General features: G+C 39.0%; 1 protein-coding gene across 1 annotated transcript; it reads right to left on the minus strand.

The window, feature by feature from the left end:
- Positions 1-12,931: 12,931 nt before the first annotated feature.
- LOC107809750 (cation/calcium exchanger 1-like) lies at positions 12,932-15,225 on the minus strand. Its single transcript, XM_016634423.2, has one exon. It carries the CDS (start codon positions 15,124-15,126, stop codon positions 13,429-13,431), a length of 1,698 nt encoding a protein of 565 aa, XP_016489909.2. The 5' UTR covers positions 15,127-15,225; the 3' UTR covers positions 12,932-13,428.
- Between the last annotated feature and the right edge of the window lie 12,374 nt (positions 15,226-27,599).

Raw genomic sequence — 27,599 nt, forward strand, 5'->3', positions numbered from 1 at the left:
TTTGTTACTGTTGCTGTAATCGCACCTGCGGAGTGGGAACCGTAGGTGCAAGCCTACAGAAGTGAGGCAAGAGCCGCAGAAGCAGCCAAGGGAGGGGTGAGCAGAGGATGCAAGTGCGAAGATGTTTCCCGAACCTACGTGGTCGCAAAAGCGGGCAAAAGGGCACAACTGCGGGATGGTTCCATAGGTGTGCTGGCATTTTCTGCACCTACGATATGTTCAGATGTGTTCTAGGGCTCGCAGAAGTAGAGGCAGCTGGTTAAGTGGATTCCGCATAAGCGGAGATTTTACCGCAAAAGCGGTTCCGCAGGTGCGAAAAGCCTGGGCAGAATGTTTAAAAATGAGGGTTCGCGATTTTGTCTTCATTTCAACATTTTGAACTCGGTCTTAGGCAATTGTTGAGAGGATTTTTGAGGGGATTCTTGAGGTAAGCTTCTTGTACTCATTTTTGGTCAATAATCTTGTTTCCCCATTGTTTTTCCCACCTAGATTGCATGGTTTTTATGTGAAATTGGGGATTTGAGGGTAGGGATTTGGAGAGTAGATTTGGGGTTTTTAGGTGACGATTTGGTGTTGGATTTTGATAGAAATTGAACGGTTGAACTCGTGAGTGAATGAATTTTCGGGTTTTGTGACTTTTTTGGATTTCGAGATGTGGGCCCGAAGTCGGCTTTTGGCGGATTTTGGGTTGTAACTTCATATTTTTCTTTCTTGTGGAATTGATTCCTTTAGCCCATATTGATTGTATTGTACTGCTTGCATCTATATTCGGGACGTTTGGGGAAGGCAAAGGCGTGTTAGAGTAGATGTTTTACCCGTATTGAGTTAAGTAACACTTTCAAACTTGGTTCTGAGGGTTTGAAAACTCGAATTATGTGTTATGTGATTGGTATTGAGGTGACGCACATGCCAAGTGACGGGCATGCCGGCGTGTACTATGTAAATTGGAACCTGGTCGATTCCATGGCACTATAAAGTGACCCTATCTTGTTGATATTTGTGTTTTCACCATGTGATAAAATAACTGAGCTGTCAATCATGCTAAAGGTCATGTTTAGGCCATATGCTGGTACTGTTGGGACCAATAGTGGTCGTTTCTTACTGTTGACTTACTGATCTCATTGATATTTTGTACTCAGTCATGTTCATTCATTTCATATCATATCTCAGTCTCTATTGTAATTTATTGATACATCATATCATCATGTTCGGGCTAGTTTCATGACATTTATGAGCCCGTGAGCGAGATTGGAGAGATTGAAGACCGAGTGAGGCCGAGAGCCTGATTATGAGTGACGTTTATGGGATCGGGCTACATGCCGCAGCAATTATACTAATTTATGATAGCGATTGGGCTAAAGGAGCCCCTCCAAAGTCTATGCACACCCCCAGTGAGCGCGGTTGATGTTATTGAGGAATGGATCTTCCCTGGACATGGATCTTGTCCGAAGCATTATATACCTAGATATGGATCTACTCCATGAGCTGGAATGGCCCTACTCGATACTAGGTGACTGATGGTCAATGATGTATATATTCCGGGATAAATCTTCCCTGGGGCATATACAGTACCGACTGATTGAGCATTTGAGACTGTGAGCACATGAAGCTGTCAGCATGGTGCATCACATACACCATGTGCACTGGCATGTAGAAGTAGAGAAGTTATATTCTTCTTATCATTCAGATTTGATCTATTTTACTATTTTGAGTTTATCTGTTGAACTTGAAAGCATGCCTACGTTTATGCACTGTTATTTCTATATTGAACTGTGCCGGTTGAATTTGTCACTACTTTCAGTCCAAAATTTGGATTTGTTACTTATTGAGTTGGTTGTACTCACGCTACACCCTGCACCTCCTAGGCAAATCTAGGTGCTGCCAGTCACGGTGGTTGCTAATTGAGGAGTCAAGATCCGGAGACTATCGAGGTAGTGGCGTTTGCAGGCCTTGACCCTCCTTCACAATCTTTATCTATATTTCAATTCTTATTCTTAGACATTGTAGTAGACTGTATTCCGGTATAGATGCTCATGTACTCGGTGACAACCCAATTCTGGGATAGATTGTATTGTGTTGTGGATTTATTTCCGTTTCAAAAAGGGTTTTCTTAAATATTAATTGCTTCCATCTTTATTTTTAAAGCATTTATTGTGTTGAGAAGTTGAGTAGTGACTTGCCTAGTTCTACGATAGGTGTCATCTAGTTTTGGGTCATGACAATATCCTTACTTATACTTAGCATTTTAACTCTTTAACTTCCAGAAATTTCATAAGCTTATCGTCTTCCCTGCACTCAGTCTCCTCCTGCTTAGAAAACTTTCATCTTCTCTAACTTTCTCTAAAAACTTTACTGCTATTTTACTACCATGACTTCTTATACAGCTCTTTTAGAAACTCTGATCTTCTCTTCGGTGGAGGCCCGAAGAGAAACAAAGATAAAGAAGTTGACATTGATTTCGAGCCTCCCACTATAAACACCATCATACCCAAACACATGAGTACCATAAATAACTTCAAAGAGAAGGTTCCATCTGCGTCTCCACGGACTTGGGTTGTTAGTAGGTAGCCCTCCTCTATTCGCCCTTCTAGTATTCATACTGTGAAAGAGGAATGAAACTGCCCAAACCATAACATCCTCACTCCTGATATGATAGAGCAGGTTTCCTTCACCAAGGAAGGTTTTACGTATGTCTATACGTACCCCTCAGAGTGAATTGAAACGAAATTAAAAAGTCAGAAGGTAAAGTTGTAAATAGATTGTAGCATAAGTTTGCATGAAAATTTCTCTCTTTACAAGAATAACAAAGCTCGCTATTTATAGTTGCACGTAGGGAACAAGGTCTTAGGATCATGCCCCACTTTAATGTCAATTATGAGGGTCGTTGAAGAATGTGTAACGGTGGGCATGAATGACAAATTCTTTATAATAGGTAGTGTATTAAATGCTACACAATATTCTCCACTAAATTCTACCGAGTGGCTGACATTTATTGCATCTGTATGAGCATCATTCTTTCTGGTGACAAACATAATAGTTGTCTTCGGTTTTAGCTACCCTCTGCCTCCAGTTCTATGTGTCATTCTCTTATGCAATTACTTAGCATAGCATATTTTATCCTATACAACTAGTCCTCCTACTTTCTGGTGACATAACTTTGTGTCACCAGGAAGTTGGTAAAATTGTTCCTTTTGGCAGGAATTTCACTGACCCCCTCTGAGAGACTTCTGACGGTTGATTAGACGCATGCCTCGCTGCATTTAATGCCCCGAACATGCGTTATCTCATGTTTTATCATAACCTTTGCCGGTTATCAATGTAATTATGACCATGAATTTAACCGCCTAAACCTTTACTTATACGCATCTACTTCCTTAAATTTACACTTCATAACATTCTGAATTTTCTAAGACTTTCTTTACTCAAGTCACCTTCCGACTTCAACCTTTCCTCAACTTCCTTATTTCAGAGAAAAAACTCTTTCACGATAAGAAATGGCCTCCTCTTCAAGAAAATCTATTTCATCAAAGAACAAAGACAAAGCTGATGATGCTGCTCCCCCCTACGGTGAGTACCATTGTCCCAAAGGGCCTAATTACCACCAAAGATTTCGAAGAGATATTTCTTTCTGCTAACTCTTATACATGGGTCGTTGGCAGATACCCTTCTTCCATCCGTCCTTCTAGTATTTTTGTTGTAAAGGAAGATTTTTGTTGCCATGATTTAGACATTATCGCTCCTTATCTGGTGGTGTGGGTAACCCTACACAAGGAGGATTTTACATGCTTTTACACGTATCTCTTTACGTTGGGAGGGTTTTCTCTGAGCGGGGAGCTTGATTATGTTATTATGGAGTTCTGTCTCCGCTTTCAGGTGTGTTTGGCTCAATTAGGTCCTTCCGTGTGGAGGACAATTGCTTGTCTTCAGCGCCTACACCAAAAGGGAGAGGAGCTATCCCTATCTCATGTGATGAACCTCTATTCCTCCAAAATCTTCATGGGGGAAGATAAACTACAGCAAACGCGGCCACCATGCCCTGTTATCTAGCATGGTTGATGAAAACAATCGTGGGTAGATGGAATGGTTTTTTTCAGTCACCACCATTGATATCATTCCGGCAACGGCTTCATCCTTTCCGGAATCAAGGAATCACACTCGTAAGCTCCTTGTTTAATATTTCTTTCATTAGAAGTTTTTTCTTATCCTTATCGACCCTCCTTATTTAGCTTGTTTCAGCAACCCAATGGGTTGCACCTAGGGTTGATGGCTTGGACCAGTGGATCCAGAAAATCTTAGACGTTGCTATGTCCCAAAACCCGCTTGTTGAAAGAACTAGTCCTTAAATACAAGTGGAAGGCCAAAAATCGTGGTAACATAGATTTATCTCGTCTTTGTTTTTTGTGTGAGGAAATTAATTAACCCTTTCTCCCTTTATTGAATTCAGGTCTACCCTCGGGCACGATTGTCATCCCAGAGGATGACATTTTATCTGCACCTGCTAATGTGGCGAGACTACTTCAGGAGCCACTTACTCGAACAGGTGTCTCTCGGCCTACTTCGAGTGCAAGTATTTCTTCTTAGAGTCCCCAAACAGAGAACAAGCAACAAAAAACAAAGTACTCCTCCATAGCCGGAGGAAAGAATAAGTGGGCGAAGAATGCCGCCCCTATGTCGTATCCGAAGTTATGGTGATGAGTGCTCTATCCAGGCCATCAATAGACACCATAATGATCGACGATGATGGAGAATCTAGTGATAGGGGAGCTTCTCTACATAGAAAATGAAGATCCTTATCAACTCAACAGAATGCTCAACCTATTGAGTTAGTTACACCAACCGAATATGATGTCTCGGCTCTTTGGGGGAGTTTGAGATGGTAGAAAATGCCAACTCCCGTTGCCCGATCCTAGTCGTTGCACCCGGTACTGTGAAGCTGAGTACCAGTCCCCTGCCATCTTTGGTTGATGAGTAACCAACAACCAGCACTACACTTGCCGCATCTACTTCTCACCCTTCAACGCCATCAGCTTCATCACCTTCTTCACCCAATCTTAAATCAGCAACTGCTATATAATCTCCACCGGCCGCATCTGTTCGAGAAAGAGGATATTCCTCCTCCCCAATAACTAGTTCATGGAAATTTAGGGCAAAATTATGCTTCCCCCTTAGAAGATCCATAAAAGAGGACGAGCGTTACTCTCTCGGTCTATACAGTCTCTATCGGGAGAGTGCTTGTTGAATAATGCCATGCACAACACCGCGGCGGTGTATTATTCTTTTCCTTTGTCATTTCTTCTAACATTGATTTAGTATTATTTTTTGAATTTGCCTTTCTTGTTTCGTAGGCCAATTTCCTGGCTTCCGAGGGCCTTCAAAGGTTGATTTAGGAAAACGAGGAACTTAGCTCTGAGTGCGATAAACTTTTGGTCGAGTGGACCAAACTGCTACTCGCCTCTTTGAACTAGAAATCATAGTTGCTGAGGCTGTTGTGTTCGAGGCTCATTTGCAACAAAGTGAGAAAGAACTGGAAACCCTTAACCAAGAGATTTCCCCGCTGAGGGTTCCAATTGAAGAGGTTAGGGCTAAATGGGTCAAAGTCCATAGTGTCGTTCTTGCTGCATCTGATCGCAAGGCTGTCGCCGCTGAAAGATCGAACAATTTGGAGGTAGCCTTGAACTTCAAAACTGAAGAGCTTGCCGATGTTGGGGTGAAATATGTCCAGTTGGAGGAGAAGTACAAGAGGACTATCGAGCATAACAAACTTTTCAGATCTACTAAAATCAAGCGACGTCCCTTATTGTTAAGAAATACATTACATGTATAGTATGAGGAGAAAACCCTTAGTAGAGGCGAAAGAAGGTGTCATAGATTTTGATGCAAAAATTGCTAAGGCTCTTGAGTTGGAGTTAGCCACAAAAAGGGGTCTTCCAGTCAGGCCTGATGCTATCGATTCTTCTGGTATCGATTCTGAGTTCTTGAGAACTGGAGATGAACAGGAAGGTGACGATGTTGAGGGCCAAGATGATGAAGTCCAACATATCGAACCGACAGCGGATCAACCTACTTCCTCTAGGGGCACATATACTTATCTTCATCCGGGTTGCGGAGATGCAACGGTTTAGCTTTTCCTTTCTTTTCCCAACTTTTGTACTTGAGCCATTTCGGCACATTTATTGTGACTAAAAGTGTCTTTTTCTCAAGTATTACATGAGTCTTTCTGTGTTATTTTGTTTGAACATTTATGCAAGTTTTAATCTTTGCATTCTGTTTTGATTAAGTGTTTCCCACATGTTTTGTTGTTTGCGTCTAATTATGTAAGGTTGTGGGTGTGTTTTTCCCCAAAAGCATTTTTATTTTGGGCACAAATTCTTCTTAAACCACCCTTTATCGTGAGGGTTTTAATAAGAGAGCGCCCTCTTATGTTTACGATGCTCTTGAAGAGGACATCTCATGTTCATTACGTCACTAGCATTTGAAGTACTTGTTTAACTTTCAAATGACAAAATCAGTTAATTGTTCATATAAGAAACAACATAGAAATAAAAAGACTTTACTTTTATTCCTTACGTTTTCAAAAAGTACATGAGCATTCGCTATGCTAAAAAGAGATTGCCATTTCTTTTGGCTATCCTGCACAACTTGTTTCTACAGGGCTAGCCGCGTAGTCCCCGGTCCCGATGATACAACTATGTTTTCGTTTTTATTTTCCGGACGACATGGCAGTCATTGTTTCCGTATCCTCGTATCATTCGCCCCAGTGTTTGAATGTGAAGGAAGCTAATTAGAACACTGGAAATTTTGCACATTCGAGGATTCCACTAATGAATTACTAGATAACCTTCAGTTCGATAATGAACTTTACTTCCCATTAGGAATTTATGCTATCGAGCAAAAGACTATCTAATAATCCTCTAGTGGTTTGCACTTGTGAACAGCCGGGTAACCTTGCTATTAAAATTATTATTACCTCGTTAAAAACCTTGCGAGAAATATCCAATTGGGACAAAAACTGAATGAAGGGAAAAAGAGTGTTGCACACACTTTTAGTACAAGTGATATTCATCAGCAATAATATCTCTTGAGGTGTGTCACATTCCAGTTGCTTTGCAAGTTTTCTCTACTATGATTCTCCAACTCGTACGAACTTTTCCCGGTGACAGCTGAAACCCCGCAAGGGCCTTCCAAGATTGGACCTAGCTTTCCTGTATTAAGTTCCCGAGTGTTTTGAGTAACATTCCTTATAAACAAGTCTCCTACTTTGAAATAACGGAGGTTGGGTGTTCAATTATAATATCTTTTCATTCTACTTTTGGGCTGCCATTCCTATATGTGCCAAATCCCTACATTCATCGAGTAGCTCCAAGTTGATTAACATTTCTTCATTGTTTGTCTCTTTATTTTCTTAGAAATATCTCAAAGTGGGCTCCCTTACTTCCACCAGGATTAAGGCTTCTGCTCTGTACACAAGGACAAAACGAGTTTCTCCTGTGCTTGATTTGGCTGTTGTTCGGTATGCCCATAGCACTCCGAGTAGTTTCTCAGGCCACTTAACTTTTGCTGATTCCAAGCTCTTCTTGAGATTTTGTATAATCACTTTGCTCGCTGATTTTGCTTGACCATTTGCGCTCGAATGATAGGGAGAAAATGTGATTCATTTTATTTTCAAGTCTTCAAGAAACTTTGTGATCTTTGTACCTATAAATTGTGGCCCGTTATCGCAGGCTATCTCTTTTAGTATTTCAAATCTGCAAATTATGTTCTCCCATAACAAATCCACCACCTCATGTTCGCCGATCTTTTGATAAAGATCTATTTCAATCCACTTAGAAAAATAGCCAGTTCATATTAAAAGAAATCTTACCTTACCAGGGGCTAGCGGCAGTGGTCTGATGATATCTATTCCCCACTTCATGAACAACCATGGAGATAGAACTGAGTGTAATAGTTTTGTTGGTTGATGTACTAATGGTGCGTAGCGTTGACACTTATCACATTTTTTGCATGAAAGTTTTGGCGTCTTGTTCCATTCGGGGCCAATAGTATCCTGGCCTTATCAGTTTTAGTACTAAGGAGTCTGCACCCGAATGATGTCCACATATCCCTTCGTGGACTTCTCGAATAACATAGTTAGCTTTGGAGGCTCCTAAGCATCGGGCCAGTGGGCCTTGAAAGGATTTCTCGTACAATTGGCCTCCTTTAAAGCTATACCCCGTTGATTTAGCACGCAACTCCCGAGATGCCTTGGAGTCTTCTTTAAATTTCCCATGTTCAAGAGAATCAATGATCTCATTCCTCCAGTCCTAGACCAAATTGGTCGTATTTACCTCATAGTATCTATCTGCATCTAGAACCGAGTGCATGAGTTGCACTACCATCCCAAAATTGGATCCCTTCGCTTCTGTTGATGAACCGAGGTTAGCTAGTTCATCCTCTTCTGCGTTTTCTTCCCTTGAGATATGCGTAATTGACCTATCTTGAAATCGAGCAAGTAGGGCCTGAACCTTCATAATGTATTGTTGCATGTGCTCCTCTTTAGTTTCAAAGATCACATAGACTGGATTTACCACCCGCTGGGAGTCGCATTTGACTTCTATGACCTCGGAATCTAGTCCCCAAGCCAATTCAAGTCATGCAATCAAAGCTTTATACTCTGCTTTGTTGTTAGTCAAAGGGACTGTTCTTATGGACAACCTTAGGGTTTCTCTCTAAGGCGTGGTTAATACTATGCCAAGCCCGGACCCCTTTATATTAGAACCACCATCCATAAATAAGGTCCAAACTCTCGATATTCACTGTCAGGAATCCTAGACTGAAATTGTCCACAAAGTCGTCTAGCATTTGTGACTTAATCATAGTCCTAGATTTATACTCTATGTCGAATTCATTCATTTCGACAGCTCGTTTGGCAAATCTACCCAAGAGTTAGGGTTTGTGAAGGATATTCCGCAAGGGAAAGCTGGTCAGCACGTCTATCGGGTGACATTGGAGGTAAGGCCTCAGCTTTCGAGCAGCGACTGCAAGAGCAAAGGCCAGCTTTTCCAAATACAGGTAACAAGTATCCACTCCGTTAAAATTCTACTAACTTAATAAATGGAAAATTGTGTACCTTCGTCCTCACAGACTAAAATGGTGCTTACCGCTACCTCCGAGACTGCTAGGTAGATTAACAATGTTTCCACTTCCTCTGGCTTGGATAGTAACGGAGGGCTTGACAAGTACCTTTTCAAATCTATCAAAGCCAGCTGGCATTCCAAGGTCCATTCGAAGGTGTTTTTTTTAGCGGCGCAAAGAAATGGTGGCATTTCTTTGATGATCGGGAAATGAACCTGCTCAAAGCGGCCAATCTCTATGTGAGCCTTTGAAATTCTTTCACGCTTGATAGCTGGTCCGGATGTCTTTTATGTCATTAATCTTATCGGGGTTTACCTCAATCCCCCCTTTGTGATACCAGAAACCCTAGGAAATTGCTGAAGCTGACCCCGAACGCGCACTTCTTGGGGTTAAGCTTCATGTTATGCTTCCTTAGGATGTCAAAATTTTCTTGCAAATGCTTAAGGTGATCACCTTCATTCAAAGACTTAACAAGCATCCATCTATATAAACTTCCATGGTTTTTCTTATCTGTTTTTCAAACATCTTATTTAAGAGTCATTGATATGTGGTTCCGGCATTCTTTAGCACGAAGGGCATCACATTATAGCAATATGCGCTGAAATTCGTTATGAACGAATATTTTTCTTAATCTTCCAAGTTCATCTTAATTTGGTTGTAACTGGAATAAACATCAAGGAAACTCATTAATCTGTGTCTGACCGTTACATAAATCATTTGATCTATGTTTGGCAATGGGAATGATTCCTTTGGGAACGCCTTATTCAAGTGCTTATAATCTACGCACATGAAAAATTTATTGTTCTTCTTAGGCACGACTACTACGTTAGCTAGCCAGTCTGAATACTTTACCTCTTGGATCAAACCAATATCAAGTAGGGGAGTTACCTCTTCTTTGATGAATTTATTCCTGGACTTTGTAATAGGGCATTTCTTTTGTCTTACCAGAGGAATGCTGGGATCCAAGCTTAACTTGTATACGGCCACTTCCGTTGGGATTCATGTCACATCTACATGAGACCATGCAAAATAATCGGCATTATACTTAAGAAATTCAATAAATTTATAACTGATCTCGGGGTGCAACCCTGTTCCCAAGTGGAATTTCCTATCCAAGAACTTTTCAAACAGTGCAACTTATTCGAGGTCTTCCATTGTGGACTTCGTTGAGTCCGTCTCTTCTGATACCTGAAAATATCTTGGCACCTGATAAGATTCCAACACTTCTTCCCCCTCTTTATCTTCATTTGATTCAGGAGCAGGTGCTGGTTTGTGTAATTTCTATGTCGCATTCTCCTTCCCTTTGCTATAGGAGACCAAAATCGCATTCATCTCCCTTGCTACCAGTTGATAGCCTTTTATCTATTTGATTCCTTCGGGAGTTGGTATTTAAGCAACTGATGTTATGTTGATAGTACGGCCCTCATCTCGTACAACCACGGTCCTTCCCAGAATAATATTATAACCTATATTATCGTCCACAACCTAGAAAAGGGTTGTCTTCATCACCCCTTCGGCATTTATGGGCAGTAGGATCTCTCCTCAGGTCGTTACACTTGCGAGGTTGAATCCGGCGAAGAGTTTTATGGCCAGAATGATACTTCTAGTAATTTTGGCTTGCTCTAATACTCTCTATTTTATTATATTGGCGAACTTCCTAGATCCACCAAAACATGTTTGCTTTTATAATCTAATACATTTAAAGATATTACTAGTAAATCGTTGTGCAGTAGCAATAATCCATCTACATCTTCTTTCGTGAAAGTGATGTCGTCCTCAACAGCTTCCTAGAGCTTCTTATCATGGGTTACTATTACCTTCATATTTTTTGTTGTCGAAAAGTAACTTCGTTAATCTCGTTTCTCCCAAAAATCATGTTGATCGTCTGGTGCGGGGGATCTTCTCCTGTTTTTAAGGGGTCTGCATTGTCACTGTTATGACCGTAATAATTCTTGGCCCGGGCACTTATGAATTCCCTGAGATAGCCATGTTTTAGTAAGGTATATGAGGGCAGTCCCTAGTACGGTGGCCATTCGTCCCGTGGTATTCACACCACAAGTTAGGGTCCCTCTGGCAGGTATCGTACCTCATCGGCTTCGGAAACTGTGCTTCTTTAATGTTCCGCATAGCCAATACCAACTATACTACACTGACAATGAAGTTGTATTCTGATAGCCTAGATTGGAAGGATCTCGAGAACCTGACATTTCTTTGTCCTGCAACGATCTGTTATTCTGACTGCGATCAATTCTTTTGTCGATAACGAACCTGTCTATCGACCAGAAACCTCTGTCACGTCCTTCGGCCCCTTTGTAGGGAAAAAACCGACCCCTTGAAGACCGCCTATTTGTGTTAAAATTGTCTTTTGATTTTTCTTTATTCTTCCCGACCTTTTGCCGACGCTGGGAAGACAAACTGATCATCTTCAATCCTTATCTTGGACTCGTATCGATTGTGAACATCCGCCCAACTCGTCGCTTGTAGCTCAAGCAAGTTTTCCTTTAATTTTCAAGAAGCATCAGAACTTCTCAGACTCAGATCCTTGGTAAATGCTTCAACCACCGATTAATCCGGAATCGCGGGGAGCAATATTCTTTCCCTTTGGAACTGGGTGATGAATTCCCGTAGCAACTCGGACTCTCCTTGTGCGATTCTAAATATGCCGGACTTTCAGGCTTACACCTTTTTAACCCTAGCATGGTCCTTAATAAAAGAATCCGCGGGCATCTCTAAGGAATTTATGGACTTCTCGAGCAACAGCGAATACCACGTCAAGGCTCTCATCGTGAGAATCTCCCCGGACATCTTTAGTAAAATAGATTCAATCTCATGGGGAGTTAAATCTTTCCCCTTCACCACCGTTGTATAGGTGGTGATGCGCTCCTCAAGGTCCGAAGTACCATCATATTTCAGCACGCCGGGCATTTTAAACCGCTTCGAAATTTATTTTGGTGCCGCGCTTGGTTTGTATGGATACCTAGTATACTTTTTGAGTCTGGCACTTTCAGCACCGGTGGAGCACCCAGGATTTGGTCCATGCAGGCGTTCACTTCCCTCATAAACCATAAGAGTTCGCTTTTGAAGGGATCACTCTCGATGTTTTGACTGGACCCTCTCCCCCGACACTATCGAAGCCGATCTCGCCCTTCGGGGTCTTGTTGTCGAACCTCTGCATTAATTGATTTGCAGGAGCACTGGGAGGAACTGGACCACATCCATTCGCGTTATTGGATGCACTCGACAATGCCTATTTTAGTTGTGTCATGACATTATCCTGTCGTGTGAGATGGCCTAGAATGACCTTTTGTTTCTCTTGCAGGACCCTTACCGCTTCAACAACATGCTCCTCTTCAGTATCATCAGCGGTTGCCTCCCAAAAATGATTCGGGTACCGTCTGTCGTGGATCGACGTGGCATAACTCCACTCATTGCGGGTATCGTTGATTGAATCCTTACGCTGAGGCTGGTCTCCTTCGGCCTCAAGATTGTGTGTGTTGGTAACACCATTATTTTCCATTTTTTGTGATTTTGCTAAGAACAAATAATCAAAACACGTTAGTAAAAGAGGCAAGGATCAACTTAATTACACGTATGTCTAGGCCCCATGGTGGACGCAAAACTCTTTACCCATAAAATGATATAGTTGAATTTATACGTGGTTTCTAGACAAGTGAATTAATTCGATCTTGAAATAGTAAAAAAAATTGAAGAAATATGCAATATTTAGCCTTGAGATGAATATGAAATAGCAGAAATATTAGTTCCGGGAGCAATGTTTCCGGGCATAACAGCAACGAAATCAAAAAGTAAGAAGGTAAAGTTGTATAAAGCTTTGAATAGATTATAGCATAATTTTGCTAGAAAATTCATCTCTTTACAATGATAGCAGAGCTCACTTTTCTGCACCTAGGGAACAAGGTCTTAGGATCATGCCCCTCTTTAATGTCAATTATGAGGGTCATTAAGAATGTGTAACGGCGGGCATGAATGATAAATTCTTTGTAACATGCAGCGTATTAAATGCTGCAGAATATTCTCCATTAAACGCTACCGTGTGGCTGGCATTTTTTGCATCTTTATGAACATCTTTCTTTCCGATCACAAATGGAACAGTTGTCTTCGGTTTTAGCTATCCTCTACCTCCGGTTCCACGTGCCACTCTCTTGCACAATTACTTAGCATAGCATAATTTACCCTATACATTAATATAAATATTTACTTATTGTACAAGCCATCGCTTCATATACATATCCTTGCTAATTCAGGTCAAATAGGCAATTCATACAACTTTTATTTGAAACTTCGAAATATTCCATACTAAAAGCCTTTTGCAAACCTTAGGAACAAGAAGCAGAAGTAAATCGCCAGAAGTCCAACACCAAGAGAGATATCCGGTTGCATGTTTCTCTTAGGCAAAATGACAAGAGCCCAGAGCAAACCTACCATAAGAAATCCCAAAGTTTCACAGAGGAAAGGATCTTTGGGAAGCACATAAGAAACTGGATACTCCCACCATGATGCAAACACAAGGGAGACCCCCAAACCAATCAAAGTATTGAATAATGGGCCGGCGTAACAAGCCGAAATCGCCATTTGTTGCCCATCTTTTCCACCATTCAGTGCCATGGCAACGTTAGATATCAAATCCCCAGTTGAGTTACCCCAAGCTAGGACAGTGAGACCTAAAATTGAAGGGTTTATACCTATTATATATCCAAATGAGACGAGCAATGAAACCAATTCCTGTGCAAGAACATATGTCCATGTAATACTCATGAGAAACCCTCCAAGGAGCCAAATCAACAAGCATTCTTTTGGAGGGCTAGATTCTTTTGTAGACAAAAATGCAAGATTCCCTAGAATAAGCCCTACTAGAACTGATGTCATGCCAATGGCTAAGCTTGTCGGAGAATCCATGCCTTCACTTGAAACAGCTGCTGCCAGAATTGGTGCCAATGTTGCTGAAATTACAGCCATTGGCTTGGACCACTTGTCCTCACTAACGACAGGGATGGTCAGCCTTCTTGGCAAGTAAAGGGGAAAATCCAAAACACCAAGAAAACAATTTATGAACTTGCAGAAAGATGATGAGGTACCAAAGATAGAGGAATTTATTTCTTCTGTGTGTTTCTCATTAGGACATAATTCAGAAGACTTTTCCTCATCAACACACCCTAACAATGCAACCCCAATCTCGTTATCCAATTCATCTTCTTTGTCCGTTGAATTCACATTTTCTGCTGCTTCATCCTCACTAAAGAAATGCATGGCGCAGACCACACAAATGTAAATGACATAAATAGATGAGAAACAAATCGCTATCCACAAATTAACCCTCCCGAAAACAATGATCCCAAGGAGACATGAGAGTGAAAAAATGATGAAAAGTACATCTCTAATGAAACTTGGCTTATCAATGGTTAGCCTATGGTTTGGCGATACGACTATACTTATGACTCCCACAACGACACAAGACACGAAAAATGCACCACCTAAAACACTGTTAAGCCCAACGCCGCCACTGCTGGATCGAGTGAAGGAGATGATACTAGAGATGACATCATTAGCACCATTTCCTAGAGGGAGAAGAGTGGTTCCAGCTATGGTAGGGGAAAGATTCATGACTTTGGATAAGCCTTCAGCAGAAGGGCAGAAATACTCAGCTGCTGTATTACCCAACAAATAAAACAACAAAACAAGCCATAAAAGCAGGAGAGTGTGCCCTAGTACTGGAGACCAACCTAGGATGCAGTAGAAGAACTCGAGATAATTCACATACCCTTTTCCAGAGCACGAAGTGCTTGATTTTATGTAGGCACATTTAGATTGTGAATCAATTAGTTTGTATAAGTCAGAGCAGTCATTAATTTTAGTTTTCGATAAATGGACGTGTGTTTGGGATTGGCTAAACCCATTGAAAATGAGAGTGTAAAGCAAGAGTATAAAGAGGAAAGAGGTGTTGAAAAATATAGAAAGAGCTGACCTGGGCTTGAAATAGAAAGGAAAAAAATCCATTAGAAAGTATGGAAGATAAGAAGAGCAGATCTGTAAGGAATAAAATGGCCTCACCTTTATATGTTTAACTTTTAGCTAAACTAAATTAATTATGTTAAGTTTGGCAAATTTAGTGTCCAAATGTGAACTTCATATATTCGCAACATGAAGCACACCGCCAGTATATGTGCGTGACATGATTTTTTATTTTTTTTCTACATTTAATTACTGTAATTCATTATAAGTTAGTTTATTGTAAGAAGTGATCTAAAAACTTGTCTTTGTATTTGTTTTTTTCTATTTAGTCCTTTGAGAACTTGAACTTTTATATAGACACAGTACTTGACATCACTAGTATATATATTTTATACTTTCGTTCTTAGGACTGATATCAAAAGACGTAAGTTGGTCTTATTTCTTGTCTTTTTAATTTCATTGAAAAAGATGTAAGTATATGTATTTAATTACGAAACCCACGAATCACGTAAAGTCTACTACAATTTTATAAAATTACATTATTTTTCTCAAGACGATGATATGTGGTCCTGATCACACTCCATTCTGCACCGCTATCACATAACTCTCCCCCATAAGAGGTTTACTTACCACTAAAACTCAGAATCTTGTTTGCTTATATTTGGTTTCAAATAGCATTTTTGTTACAATAATCCTTATTATGATTACAACCTATTTTTCTACAATGACTATCTTGTTTTTTTTTTCTCACTATGACACTAGATTAGCACTTTATGCGAATAAAGCGTTTACAAGCTAACAAACCGATGAACTGCTCCAACATTGGGAGTTCTTATTGCTACAGTTTGGCGTCCAAAATTTCTCATGAACTTCTGTTTCTGTTCTATTGCTTTTTTCAACTCTGATTTGTTGATTATTGAGATTTTGATGGTTAACAAAATTTGTTTAGATGCAATGTTCAAAGAACTAGGTCCTCAACATAGCTGTTTAACTGTTCTAAGAACCAGCTCCTCAGGGTAAAGGACCGGCTCCTCTGGTTGATGATTGTATGTCTGTGCAAGACAATAACCTTATCTCAAAGTTATCCAGGTCCGAGTTTGATGGAAGAAGGCTGCTACATGTGATAAGAGTTGTTTCCCACGAAGATACGAATAAATCAGTAAGAGACAAGGATCCCAAAACTTGTGGAGTCCTTGGAACAGTAGGGGTCCTATCAAACGAGAAGCTGACTATGCATAGGACTCCAAGAAGATCCTGAAGTACAGACGTTTAAATACTATCTATTTTGAACTTCTGAGATTATCCTTTTACGTATCAACTGAAGAACTACATTTTGCTCACTCTAGTCGGGTATCAGTGTTGTGTTCTTCTTGAGTCCGTCTAGTAAATGTATTTTAGAAAATTGAGTTGTAATCAAAGTGTCACAAACAATTAGTGAGTTGGAGTGAGTGTTTCTTTTACAAGTTAGAGTAACTTGTAAATCAAATAATCGTAGTAGGAGTACTAGAGAGTATTAAATTACTGTCTTGCCGAGAAATATTATCTATAAAGTGTCCTCTTGCATCTCTGCCCATGATATATGGAGGATCTTGGAAGCTGACTTTGGAGAAGAAAATATCGAAGTGGCATTGATGGCAATTAAAGAAACCCAAACAGAAGAAGTGATAGTAATAATAGCCATGAGCGATTTAGAAACTGAATATGAAACAAACCAGTTTAAGTATCTTTAACTTAAAAGAAAATATTCATGCTATGTCTAAAAAATAACTGATGGCTATAATTGTGACCATGATGAGTGAAATGGATAAAATGAGTTCTGGAAATGATCAGTTAATAAGCAATCGTTCATGGGTAAAACTTGATCTCAAAGTGCTTGAATATGACAAATCTAATCTAGAGGGATATGTCAAAGACCTTAAGAACCAAGTTCTTTAGCTCACTTCTAAGAATGAGAAGTCTCCTGATATACATGGTAAGGGAAAAATGAGTGATCTGCAGGATAAGTTTGAAAAAGAATTAAAAGGGGTTAAAGATAATCTTTATGATGCTGAATGTAGGAATGAAGTCTTGCAAGAAAATCTAAAAAAGTTTAATTATGAACTATCTAGACTAAGCAAATGACATAGATCTTCAGATGCCTTTAATTAGCTGAATGAAAACTACAGCTCAAACAAATCATGAATTGGCTACAGAAAACTTGTTCCCATTTTTTATCCAAAGTATGTAGAAATTTCTGATAATAAAATATGCACTCGTTGGGGAAACGTAGGAAACTTTAGAGATACTTGTCCTGCCTTAATTTATGCTCAGTTTAGAAACACCTTTGGTATTGCTAAAAATCTAAAGAAGGAGGGGGAGCCAAAAGCCAAGCCTTTTGTCCATACTAAGTAGATTAAGATTAATAAGAAAGTGGCTTCTATTTCTCTTCCCTTCTGGTTAAGAAGTGATATGATTCATCCTTTTACAAATAAAGAGGGACTCAAGCTTGTCTGAGTTCCCAATACTAACTTGTAATTTCTGGTGCATGCTAAAGTGAGAGGGAACAATCAAGATTGGTATCTAGATAGCTCAAGATATATGACTGGATAAAAGAAAAACTTTCTCTCACTGACAGCCTTCCAAGAAGGGAGTGTGTCATTTGGAAGTGGGAAAAAGGGCCAGAGAACAGATATTGGCAAGGTTGGTAAGTCACTCTCTCATTCTATAGAAGATGTTTATTATATGGTATGTCTTAAACACAATCTTCTTAGCATTTCTCAAATGTGTGACAAAGGAAATGAAGTAAAATTCAATTCCAAAATTTGCATTGCCACTAAGCTTGATACTGATGAAGTTGAATGGAAAGGTAATAGACATAATAATGTTTACAATATATTTATTATCTCTTTCCCAAAATGAGCACATATGCTTAAGTGTAGTGGAAGATTGTCCACTGCTATAGCATAGAAGACTGGGTCATGCCAGCTTTTCTCAACTCAACAAGTTTCCAGCAAAGGACTCGGTCCTTGATCTACCAAAAGTTGAGTTCTCCTCAGACAAGGTTTGTGATGCATGTGTTAAAGGAAAACATGTAAGGTCACCTTTTAAATTTTAAAAGGTTATCAGCACCTTCAAACCTATGGAACTCCTTCACATGGATCTTTATGGACCCATGAGAATGAGGAGTAAAGGAGGTAAGAGGTTTGTTTTGTCATTGTAGATGATTTCTTCAGGTATATATGGACTCTGTTTTTGGGATCTAAAGATGAAACTTTTGATGTTTTCTACGTATTTGTCAAAACAATTCAACAGATACTAGGTTTTAATATATTAAGTATAAGAACAGACCATGGAACTGAATTTGAAAATTCCAAATTCCTTGAGTTCTATAACTCACATGGTATTGATAATAATTTCTCTGCACCTAGAACTCTACAACAAAATGGGTTTGTAGAAAGAAAGAATAAATCATTAGAAGACATAGGACCATCCTGATTGCTAGTAGGCTGTCTAAGAGTTTCTAGATTGAGGCAGTTAATGATGCCTGTTACTTGATGAACAGATGCATGGTTAGACTTATTCTTGAGAAAACTCCCTATGAGTTACTTCGAGGGAGAAATCCCAACATCATTCACCCTAGATCACTTGGGTGTAAATGTTTTGTGTATAATAATGGCAAAGAAGCTCTAGGTAAGTTCGATAACAGAAATGATGAGGGAACTTTCTTGGTTACTTTTTACATAGTAAGGCCTATAAAGTTTTTAATAAAATAACTATGTGTGCAGAAGAAAATATTCATGTTATTTTCGTATGAATCTAACAATTTGGCTGAAAAAGGTTTGTAGGATAAAAACTATGACATAGGACTCACTGGTGATTGAGCTCATGACGAATCTGAACCTCAATCTGAATATGGATCAGGAAACTACAAAGAAATTGACAATGATCACAAGGAATAAGAGGAAGAAAGAACTACTCGGACTGCTAACCAGAGTGATGAAGCTATACCTACTGAACATGTTCCTTTGGGTCACTCCTTGGGTGAACTTCTCTGGGTATGCATATCAAATCATGGAAACATTAAAGTTCACATCCTCTTGAGAACATCATCTATGATCTAAATGCAGGAGTGTGGACCGGGTCATCTTTGAGAAATCTATGTGCACTCACAGCATTTCTCTAATAGGTTGAACTGAAGACCGTCAAAGAAGTTCTAAAGGATCTAGATTGGATTATAGCCATGCAAGAGGAGCTAAATTAGTTTGAATGAAGTAAGGTCTGGCACTTAGTACAAAACCCAAGAACATAACTGCCATAGGTACCAGATGGGTGTTCAGAAACAAGCTGGATGAATAAGGAAATATCATAAGGAACAAGGCCAAACTGGTGGTTCAGGGATACAATCAAGAGGATGACATTGACTATGATGAGACATTTTCACTTGTAGCTAGAATGGAAGCTATAAGAATTCTAATGGCCTTTGCTGCACATATGGAGTTCACCTTGTATTAGATGGATGTAAAGAGTGCATTCTTGAATGGTTATCTGAAAGAGGAAGTGTTTGTCACATACCTCTTAGGTTTAAAAGTGAAGAATTTCCTAACTATGTGTTCAGTGTGGGATTGTGTGCAAGATTTCAGGCAAATCCCAATGAGTCTCACTTGAAGGTTGCCAAGAGGGTACTAAGATATCTCAAGGGGACTCCTGACCTATGCCTTTGGTATCCCATAGGGTATAAATTTGATCTAGTTGGTTAATGTGATTCTGACTAAAGGTTTTCACGTTGCCAAGAAAAATATTTCAGGAACCGCTCATTTTCTATGTTCTTGTCTGGTGTCTTGGGGAACAAAGAAGAAAAAGTCATTGGCCTTATCCACAACCGAGATTGAATATGTGGCAGCAACATCCTACTATGCTTAGTTTCTATGGATAAGACAACAACTCATTGTTGATTGTGTTCTCATTTTCTGTAACAACACTAGTGCTATAAACACTGCTAAAAATTCATGTCAGCACAAGAGAAGCAAGAACATTGACATTAGGCACCATTTTCTCAGAGACAATGTTAAAAAGAGGGATATCTCAATTAATATTTATAAAATTGAAGATCAAATTGCAGATATTTTTACTAAAGCTCTGAGTAGGGATCACTTTAAAAGTAATAGACTAGAACTAGGTCTAATTAATACTTCTAACTAGTTGAACCCTAATGATTGTCTAGAAAAGGTATAATTAGATGTAGATAGTCAAGTACAATGTGTTTGATTCATACTCGTGCTTGTACTAAGCACACACACCTGCCTAGAAAAATCTGGCTGATAACTATGTTGTGTGATAGTAATGTGTAGTGCTCGAACTTTATTGCAAAAACAAGTAAGGAGTTGGTTCTTCCATTCAGTTACGTGCCATCTTGTCTTAATTCACTGGGACTTAATAACCTAAATTATTGCTATACTCAGACTTCTAATCATGTTAGCATCACTTCTAGTTGTCATCAAGTCAAAGAGTAAGGGGGAATCCTAAAGCAATTAGAGTTTAATTACTCCTAAAATCTTAATAGTCAAAGTAACCGTTATAAGAGTCTCGTTAGAGCTCAAATTTGATCATCCTCTCTCTTCTAGTCAAATCAGGAGTAACATCTTTAAAAGCCCCTTATGACCAGCTTCTCAAACCTTACTGTTTCTCTCAAACCCTAAGCAAGAATTAAGAACTAATTCTCTCTTCTACCTTTATTGATTTTCTTCACTGATCACCATGCCTAAATCATGCCAAACCCCCTTCTAAATCCAAATCATCATCCAAGACTGAAGCCAAATCAAAGAACAAGAAGCCCAAATCAAAGAAAAGTGTCAAACCATCAAGTGAACCCACACCAAAACCTGATCTTTCTCCATCGATATCCTCCATTGTACCTATACCATCATCTAATGTTCTTGTTGCTATTACCATCCCCACCTCCACTACACCTTCACTTCCAAAACCAACCACTCATGCATCTATGCTTACTACGAAAAATACCTCTAAGTCAACCTAGATCAATGCTACTCCAAGAAAATTTGTCAAGAATGTCAAGGTAGTGCCTGATGCTACTATTAAGGTAGACATAGTGGTCAAGGAAGCTATGGTTCTAGGGGAATTAGTGTCAGTCATTACAAGCCAAAAACAACCCTCTCTTTCAAAATTAGATGTTCGGTTATCTTTGATAGATGTCGCACCCAGACACTCTTCTACCCACAAGTGATTAATCAGGTGGAGGAACTCACTGTAGAAAAGAGTGCAGGAAATCTGGAGAAAGAGGTAAATACCACTACTGTGGTGCCTGTGGTTGAGGGGGGCTAACAATAAGTGCCAAAGGAGACATTCGATGGTCTTTCATTCAGTTGGACGGAGGATTAGGATGACAATGGGGGTTAAAAGAAAGGAGGAGTTATGTGAAGTCATGAGGAACATACTTCTCATGACATAGCTAATGAAGATGAAGAGTGAGAATGAGGGAGATTCTAGTGGAGAGAAGGAGAGTGAGATAGAAGATAGGAAAGGTGAACAAGTGGATGATTCTGCAGAAGAAGAAAAGACTAGTGAATAAGAGGATAACTCTAAGAGTGACGGTAAGGATCAAGAAAAGGAAAGTGGGAGTGAAGGAGTGGATGAAGAAAGTGAGGAAGAGAATAAGAATATGAGTGAGGAATCTGAAGGCTTTATGGCCTTTGGGAACAATGTCATAGCCCCTTCAGAAGGAGCAAGTGGAGAGAAAAGGACTGAAGAACCTGGGTCCTTATTAACTCCTTTCACTGGAGATGAGGAGGTCAGCAGTGATAAAGATGACTTTCCCTCCTCTGAGGTAGGGAATAAACTAGGAAGACTCCTATGAAAGAAACAAAGTCTGCAGTCCTAACAAGGAAAAAAGTGGCTCCTCCAGCTAGGACTCCTCTTATAAGGAGTAAAAGAAAGGGTTGGAGCATAGATCATTAAGGAGTCTAGAGGTGCCAAGACGCCAAATAAGCAAGATTCAATTGTGCAACCTGTGATTGAGTCGGATGGAGAAGATGAGTCTAAGTCTGCTTTGCCAGAAAAGTCCTCTAAACAAAATAGATAGGTGGTCAAAGCTATAAAAACTGCTACCCCATCTACAAAGGCCAGTAGAGCAAAGAAGAGAAAGAATATGCCAACTGTGGTTGATAGACTTATAAAGTTCAAAAATAGAAAAGTGCTAAATGAGAAAATTCTTGCAAACACTGATGAATAAAGGATGGCTCAACTGGTTGAAAACTTGAGCTACAGTGATGGAAGCACATGTTTGTCAAAGCTTTTCCCCTTGTATGTGTTCCTATTGCGGTGGAGTTCTATGCAAACTTCTAATTTGATGGAAAAGTAGTCAAAGGTAAGGTAAGGGGGTTTGAAATGGATTTTGATATAGAGGAGCTGGAGATGCTTCTGAATATTTCCTCTTTAGGATTTGACAATTATCTGAAGAAAAGGTGGTCATCCATAGACAATGATGTTGACACTGGAATTGTGGTCATAAGGAAGTTCTCCCAAAATTTTGAACTGAATGCTCTCTGGAAGGTATACAAGACTGATATAACCCCTTCTACAAGCTGCAATTTGACTTTGTCAGTTCCTGCATTCTGCAAAGGTTTGAGAGAAGGCATGAAGCTACCCTATTAGGCATGGTTGTAATGGAACTGCTTGACACTGGTAAACCTATAAATCTCCCTAGCTTGATGATTTAGCATATGTCAAGGGCTACAAACACTTCCAAGCCTAAGCATGTTATACTTTATGGGTTCATGTTGACTGAGCTATTTGACAAGCTCAATATTATCTTGCTTGATCTTAAGTATCACAGTGATGTCTTAGATTTTGTTACCCTCAAGCAGTGTGGCTATGAAGAGATTAAGGTTAGGGGATCAACAAGATCTGCTATTCTACTTGGAAGTAGTAGGGGCAGCAAAGCTTAGTAAGAGGTTGGAGTTGGTTGTTGAAGAGAATACCATGATTCGTGAGGACAATGATGAGCTGAGAAAAGAAAATAAGCATCTTAGGGAAAAGCTTAGAAGATATTGGGAAGTTCATGCCCAACAGATTTCCACTCTTGTGAAAGCATTGACCCTCTCTACCTCTCTCCCATGAACATGTTTCTTCCTAGTGTCCTTAGTTTCCTTTGCTATCCAGTGATGCTTTACTTTTTTCTTTCTGTTTTAGTCAGAGTAGCTTGCATTATGTTTAGTTTATTTTTTCTAATGGTTTAAGACAAGGCCTTGGGCTTCTTTTGGCACTACTAAATGACTTCTTTTTTACCGTTTTAATGTTTCATACAACATTGGATCATCAACCTAGTCTGTTTGCCATACTAATTCTTGAGGTTCTGCTAGAGCCTGTATGGCCTAGAATCTTACATTAACTAAGCTTTATATGTCTAATATCTTTTTGTTGTTTCGATGATGCCAAAATGGGGAAGATAAGGTTGGAGTTGTGAATATGATGTGATTACCAGGTTCTAGTGTGTACAACGTTTATCATCATCAAAAAGGGGAAATTTGTTAAGTATTGAGATTTTGATGATTAAAAAAGTTTGTTTAGATGCAATGTTCGAAGAATCAGGTCCTCAACGTAGCTGCTTAACTGTTCTAAGAACCAGCTCCTCAAGGTAAAGGACCAACTCCTTGATAGGTTTTATGTTTAAGTTTCAATAATGACAATATTATCTTATGTTATATTTTCAGTACAAACAAAAAGGAAAGAAGATGATTAGCAAGATTGCTACTGGTTTCAAAATAAAGTAAGAAGAAGAATTAGTTACTGCATTAATGATCAATTAAGAAACAGATTGACACGTCCTCAATCAAGAAAAGAATGAAGATTTAGCTAGAGCATTAATGATCAATCAAGAAGCAGATTGACGCAATCAAGGGAACTCAGATTACTAATCATGGTCACTCCAGTTTCGAAGAACACGCTTAAGAATTAATCTCTCCTTAAATTCAGCTATGACAAAGAAGGTCACATTCGAATTTAGGCCAGTCAAAGAGCAATATTCAAAGAGGCACCTCTTGGGTCAAATCCCCTAATTAAAGATCTTGTGCCTCCAGTTTCAAAAAGGACTCTATGGCTCTTTTCTCTTGTATAAGAAGGATGCTCTCTTAAGAAGAAGATCACACAAAAAAGTGTATTCCAAATCTGTCTACTTCTTAGTTCAAACACTGTAATTCAAAGTTATTAGTGTCTTAAAAGATAGAGAGATCTAGAGTATAAAAGAAAGTTGTGTCAATTGATTAGAACTCAATTGTTGATTCTATACGTTGGTGGTAAACACAAAAACCATCAATCTTGTAACTTTATTCAAAGATCTTAAGGGAACCCTTGTGACCCAAGGGAACTGGATGTAAGTACCACAACGATACCGAACTAGTATAAATTGTGTGTGTCATACTATGGCTCTTTACTTCTTTTACTCTTTCTGTCTCGTGGTTAGTCAACTAATACCTATATTAGTCGACTAAATTTTAACTAGGCAACAATTCACCCCCTCCCCCCACCCGTCTTGTACTTTTAATTGGTATAAGAACAAGTCTCACAATCTGTGATTTACTGCTAGTGAGAAAAAGATCAATAGGATCCAACACTATTCCCTGTGCTCTCTTTCAAGAAGGAACCTCTCGGGTTCGACCTCCTTACTTCAATGGTCAGCATTTTCTCATGGAAAAGTTTGCATGGAAAAATATACCATGTCATACAACATCAACGTATGGCATGTGATAAAAAAGGGAAATCTTCCAATTCCTCCCACAAAGGATGCAAATGGTAAAATCGTCACATCAACGGATCCTCTGGATTTGGACGATTACATTGATGAACAAGTTGTTGTTATCACTGTAAATGCAAAAGCAAAAAATCTATTGTACAATGCTATCAGTGGAGAAGAATATGAAAAAATATTCAGTTGTGAGACTGCAAAAGAAATGTGAGATAAACTGGAAGTCACTTATGAAGAAACCAACAAAGTGAAAGAGACTAGAATAAATCTCTTGGTTAGGGAATATGAATTATTCAAATGAAGGATGGAGAATCTATTGAAGAAATGTTTTCTAGATTCAGCAAAATCCTTGGAGACCTCAAATCATTTGGAAGACCTATTAAAAGTGGTGAACAGTTAGAAAGATCCTCAGAAGTCTACCTACAATCTCGCAACCAAACGTTATCGCTTTAGAATGTCAAGACCTGGACAAAATCTCCTATGATAAACTCGAAGGTGACTTGATTACTTTTGAGAAAACTCTTTTTGATAGACAAATTGAAGAGAAAAAGAAAAATGTTGCTTTAAAAGCAACTATGGCTGAACCTGAAAATGAAGATTAAGTAGAAGGAGGAGAACAAGATGAAAACATTGCAATGCTCTCGCAAGTTGTGACCAACATGATGAGAAGAAACAAAACTACAAAAGAGGTAAGTTTAATTTCAGAAAAGGAAGGGCGGGCAATGAAACAGATAAAAATGATGGAAGATGTTACAAATGTGGAAAGTTCGGACATGTTCAAGCTGACTGTCTTGAATTAAAAAGGAAGCTTAGCAGAAACGTGCAAAAGAAGAAGGTTTTTGGAGCATGGAGTGATGAGGACGAATCTAATAATGAGGAAATAGTCAACATGTGTTTTATAGCTCTTAGCGACAATGAAGAATCAGATAAACTTGGACTAATGGGAGACAACAACGATGAAGAAGATGATTAAAGAAGACCCTGTTCACCGTTGGATGAAAGAACTAGTGAGGTACGTACTCCTTTATGTCCATCTTATTATGAACTTCAAGAATTTATTGATATTTCTATTGCAGACATTGAAAAAGTAGTAAATGAACTCAGAAAAGTCAAGAGAGAAAGAGAAAAAGAAAAGACGGATTGGGCCCTGAAACTAGAAGTACACAAAATTAAACGTGATATAGTTCAAGAAGAAGTAAACGAACTTAGGCATCAATTGAATGGTCTACAAAAATCATCAAGTTCTAGTTCAGTTCAGAACGTTCCTGTTAGAAATAAAATAGCATGCTCCTTTTGTGGTAAACATGGTCATAGCACTAACAATTGCAGGAACAGAATTAGAGCTGAGAATAATTCTAGAAACTTCAACAGCTCATCTTGCACCTACTGTGGTAAAGGAGGTCACGCCTCAAATCATTGCAAGTTCAAAAACAACAGGAGGTGGATTTGGAGACCAAAATCTTCAAATTAAACTAAATCTCAAAAATCAAACCATTTAGGACCCAAGCAGGCTTGGGTACCTAAAATAAGTAATCTTGTTTTGCAGGAACATCGCAAGAAGAATCGAAAAGGAAAATTGTATCTCGACAGTGCGTGTTCCAGACATATGACGGGTGACAAATAATTGTTCAAATCAGTCACCGAGCTAGATGGAGGAACAGTTACTTTTGGTGACAAATCCAAAGGAAATGCTATTGGTGTTGGAAAGGTTCCTTTAAGCTCTGCATATGATGTGGATGAAGTTTACTTAGTGGATGAACTCAGGTACAACTTTCTCAGCATCAGTCAACTATGTGACAATGATTATGAGGTTCGTTTTAAGAAACATGGTTGGTTCATAGAAGACGAATCAGGTAATATCATTTTCTCTGGTAATAGGGACAGAAATGTCTATACTATCAAAAACCTAGAAAACTTTGGGGATCAAATTTGTCTTTCTTCTATAATTGAAGATCCCTGGGTTTGGCATAGGAAACTTAGGCATGCACACCATTCAAAAACTTTCAAAACATGACCTTGTCATTGGTCTTCCAAAACTGGATTTTTCAAAAGATCATATCTGTGATGCATGTCAATTCAGAAAGCAAACTCAATCCTCTTTCAAAGTTTAAAATATTGTTTCAACCTCTAAACCTTTTCCACTGCTGCATATGGATTTATTTGGCCCCACTACAACTGCTAGTATTGGAGGTAAGAAATATGCTTTTGTTATTGTAGATGATTTCTATAGATTTACATGGGTCATATTTCTTAGTCATAAAGATGATCCCTTAAAGAATTTTAAAGTCTTTTGTAAGAAGGTTCAACGTGAGAAGGGTTACTACATCTCTTCAATCAGGAGTGATCATGGAGAAGAGTTTGAAGGCAGGGCATTTGAAAATTTCTGCAATGATCAAGGAATCTCCCACAATTTCTCTTCACATAGATATCCTCAGTAGAATGGTATAGTAGAGCGGAAAAACAGAACCTTGCAGGATATGGCAAGAACGATGATAGTGGAAAACTCTTTACCTCATCATTTCTGGGCAGAACCTGTAAGTACAGTGTGTCATATCTTTAATAGATGTCTCATTCATCCTATTCTCAAAAAGACTCCCTATAAACTATAGAATGGTAAGAAACTAAACATCAGCTACCTCCACCCTTTTGGATGCAAATGCTTTGTTCATAACAATGGTAAGAATAATCTGGGTAAGTTTGGTCCAAAGAGTGATGAAGGTATATTTCTTGTTTACTCTCTCTTAAGTAGAGCTTATAGAGTTTACAATAAGAGAACCTTATG

This window comes from Nicotiana tabacum, chromosome 3, assembly GCF_000715075.1.
Source record: "Nicotiana tabacum cultivar K326 chromosome 3, ASM71507v2, whole genome shotgun sequence".
Classification (NCBI taxonomy): domain Eukaryota; kingdom Viridiplantae; phylum Streptophyta; class Magnoliopsida; order Solanales; family Solanaceae; genus Nicotiana; species Nicotiana tabacum.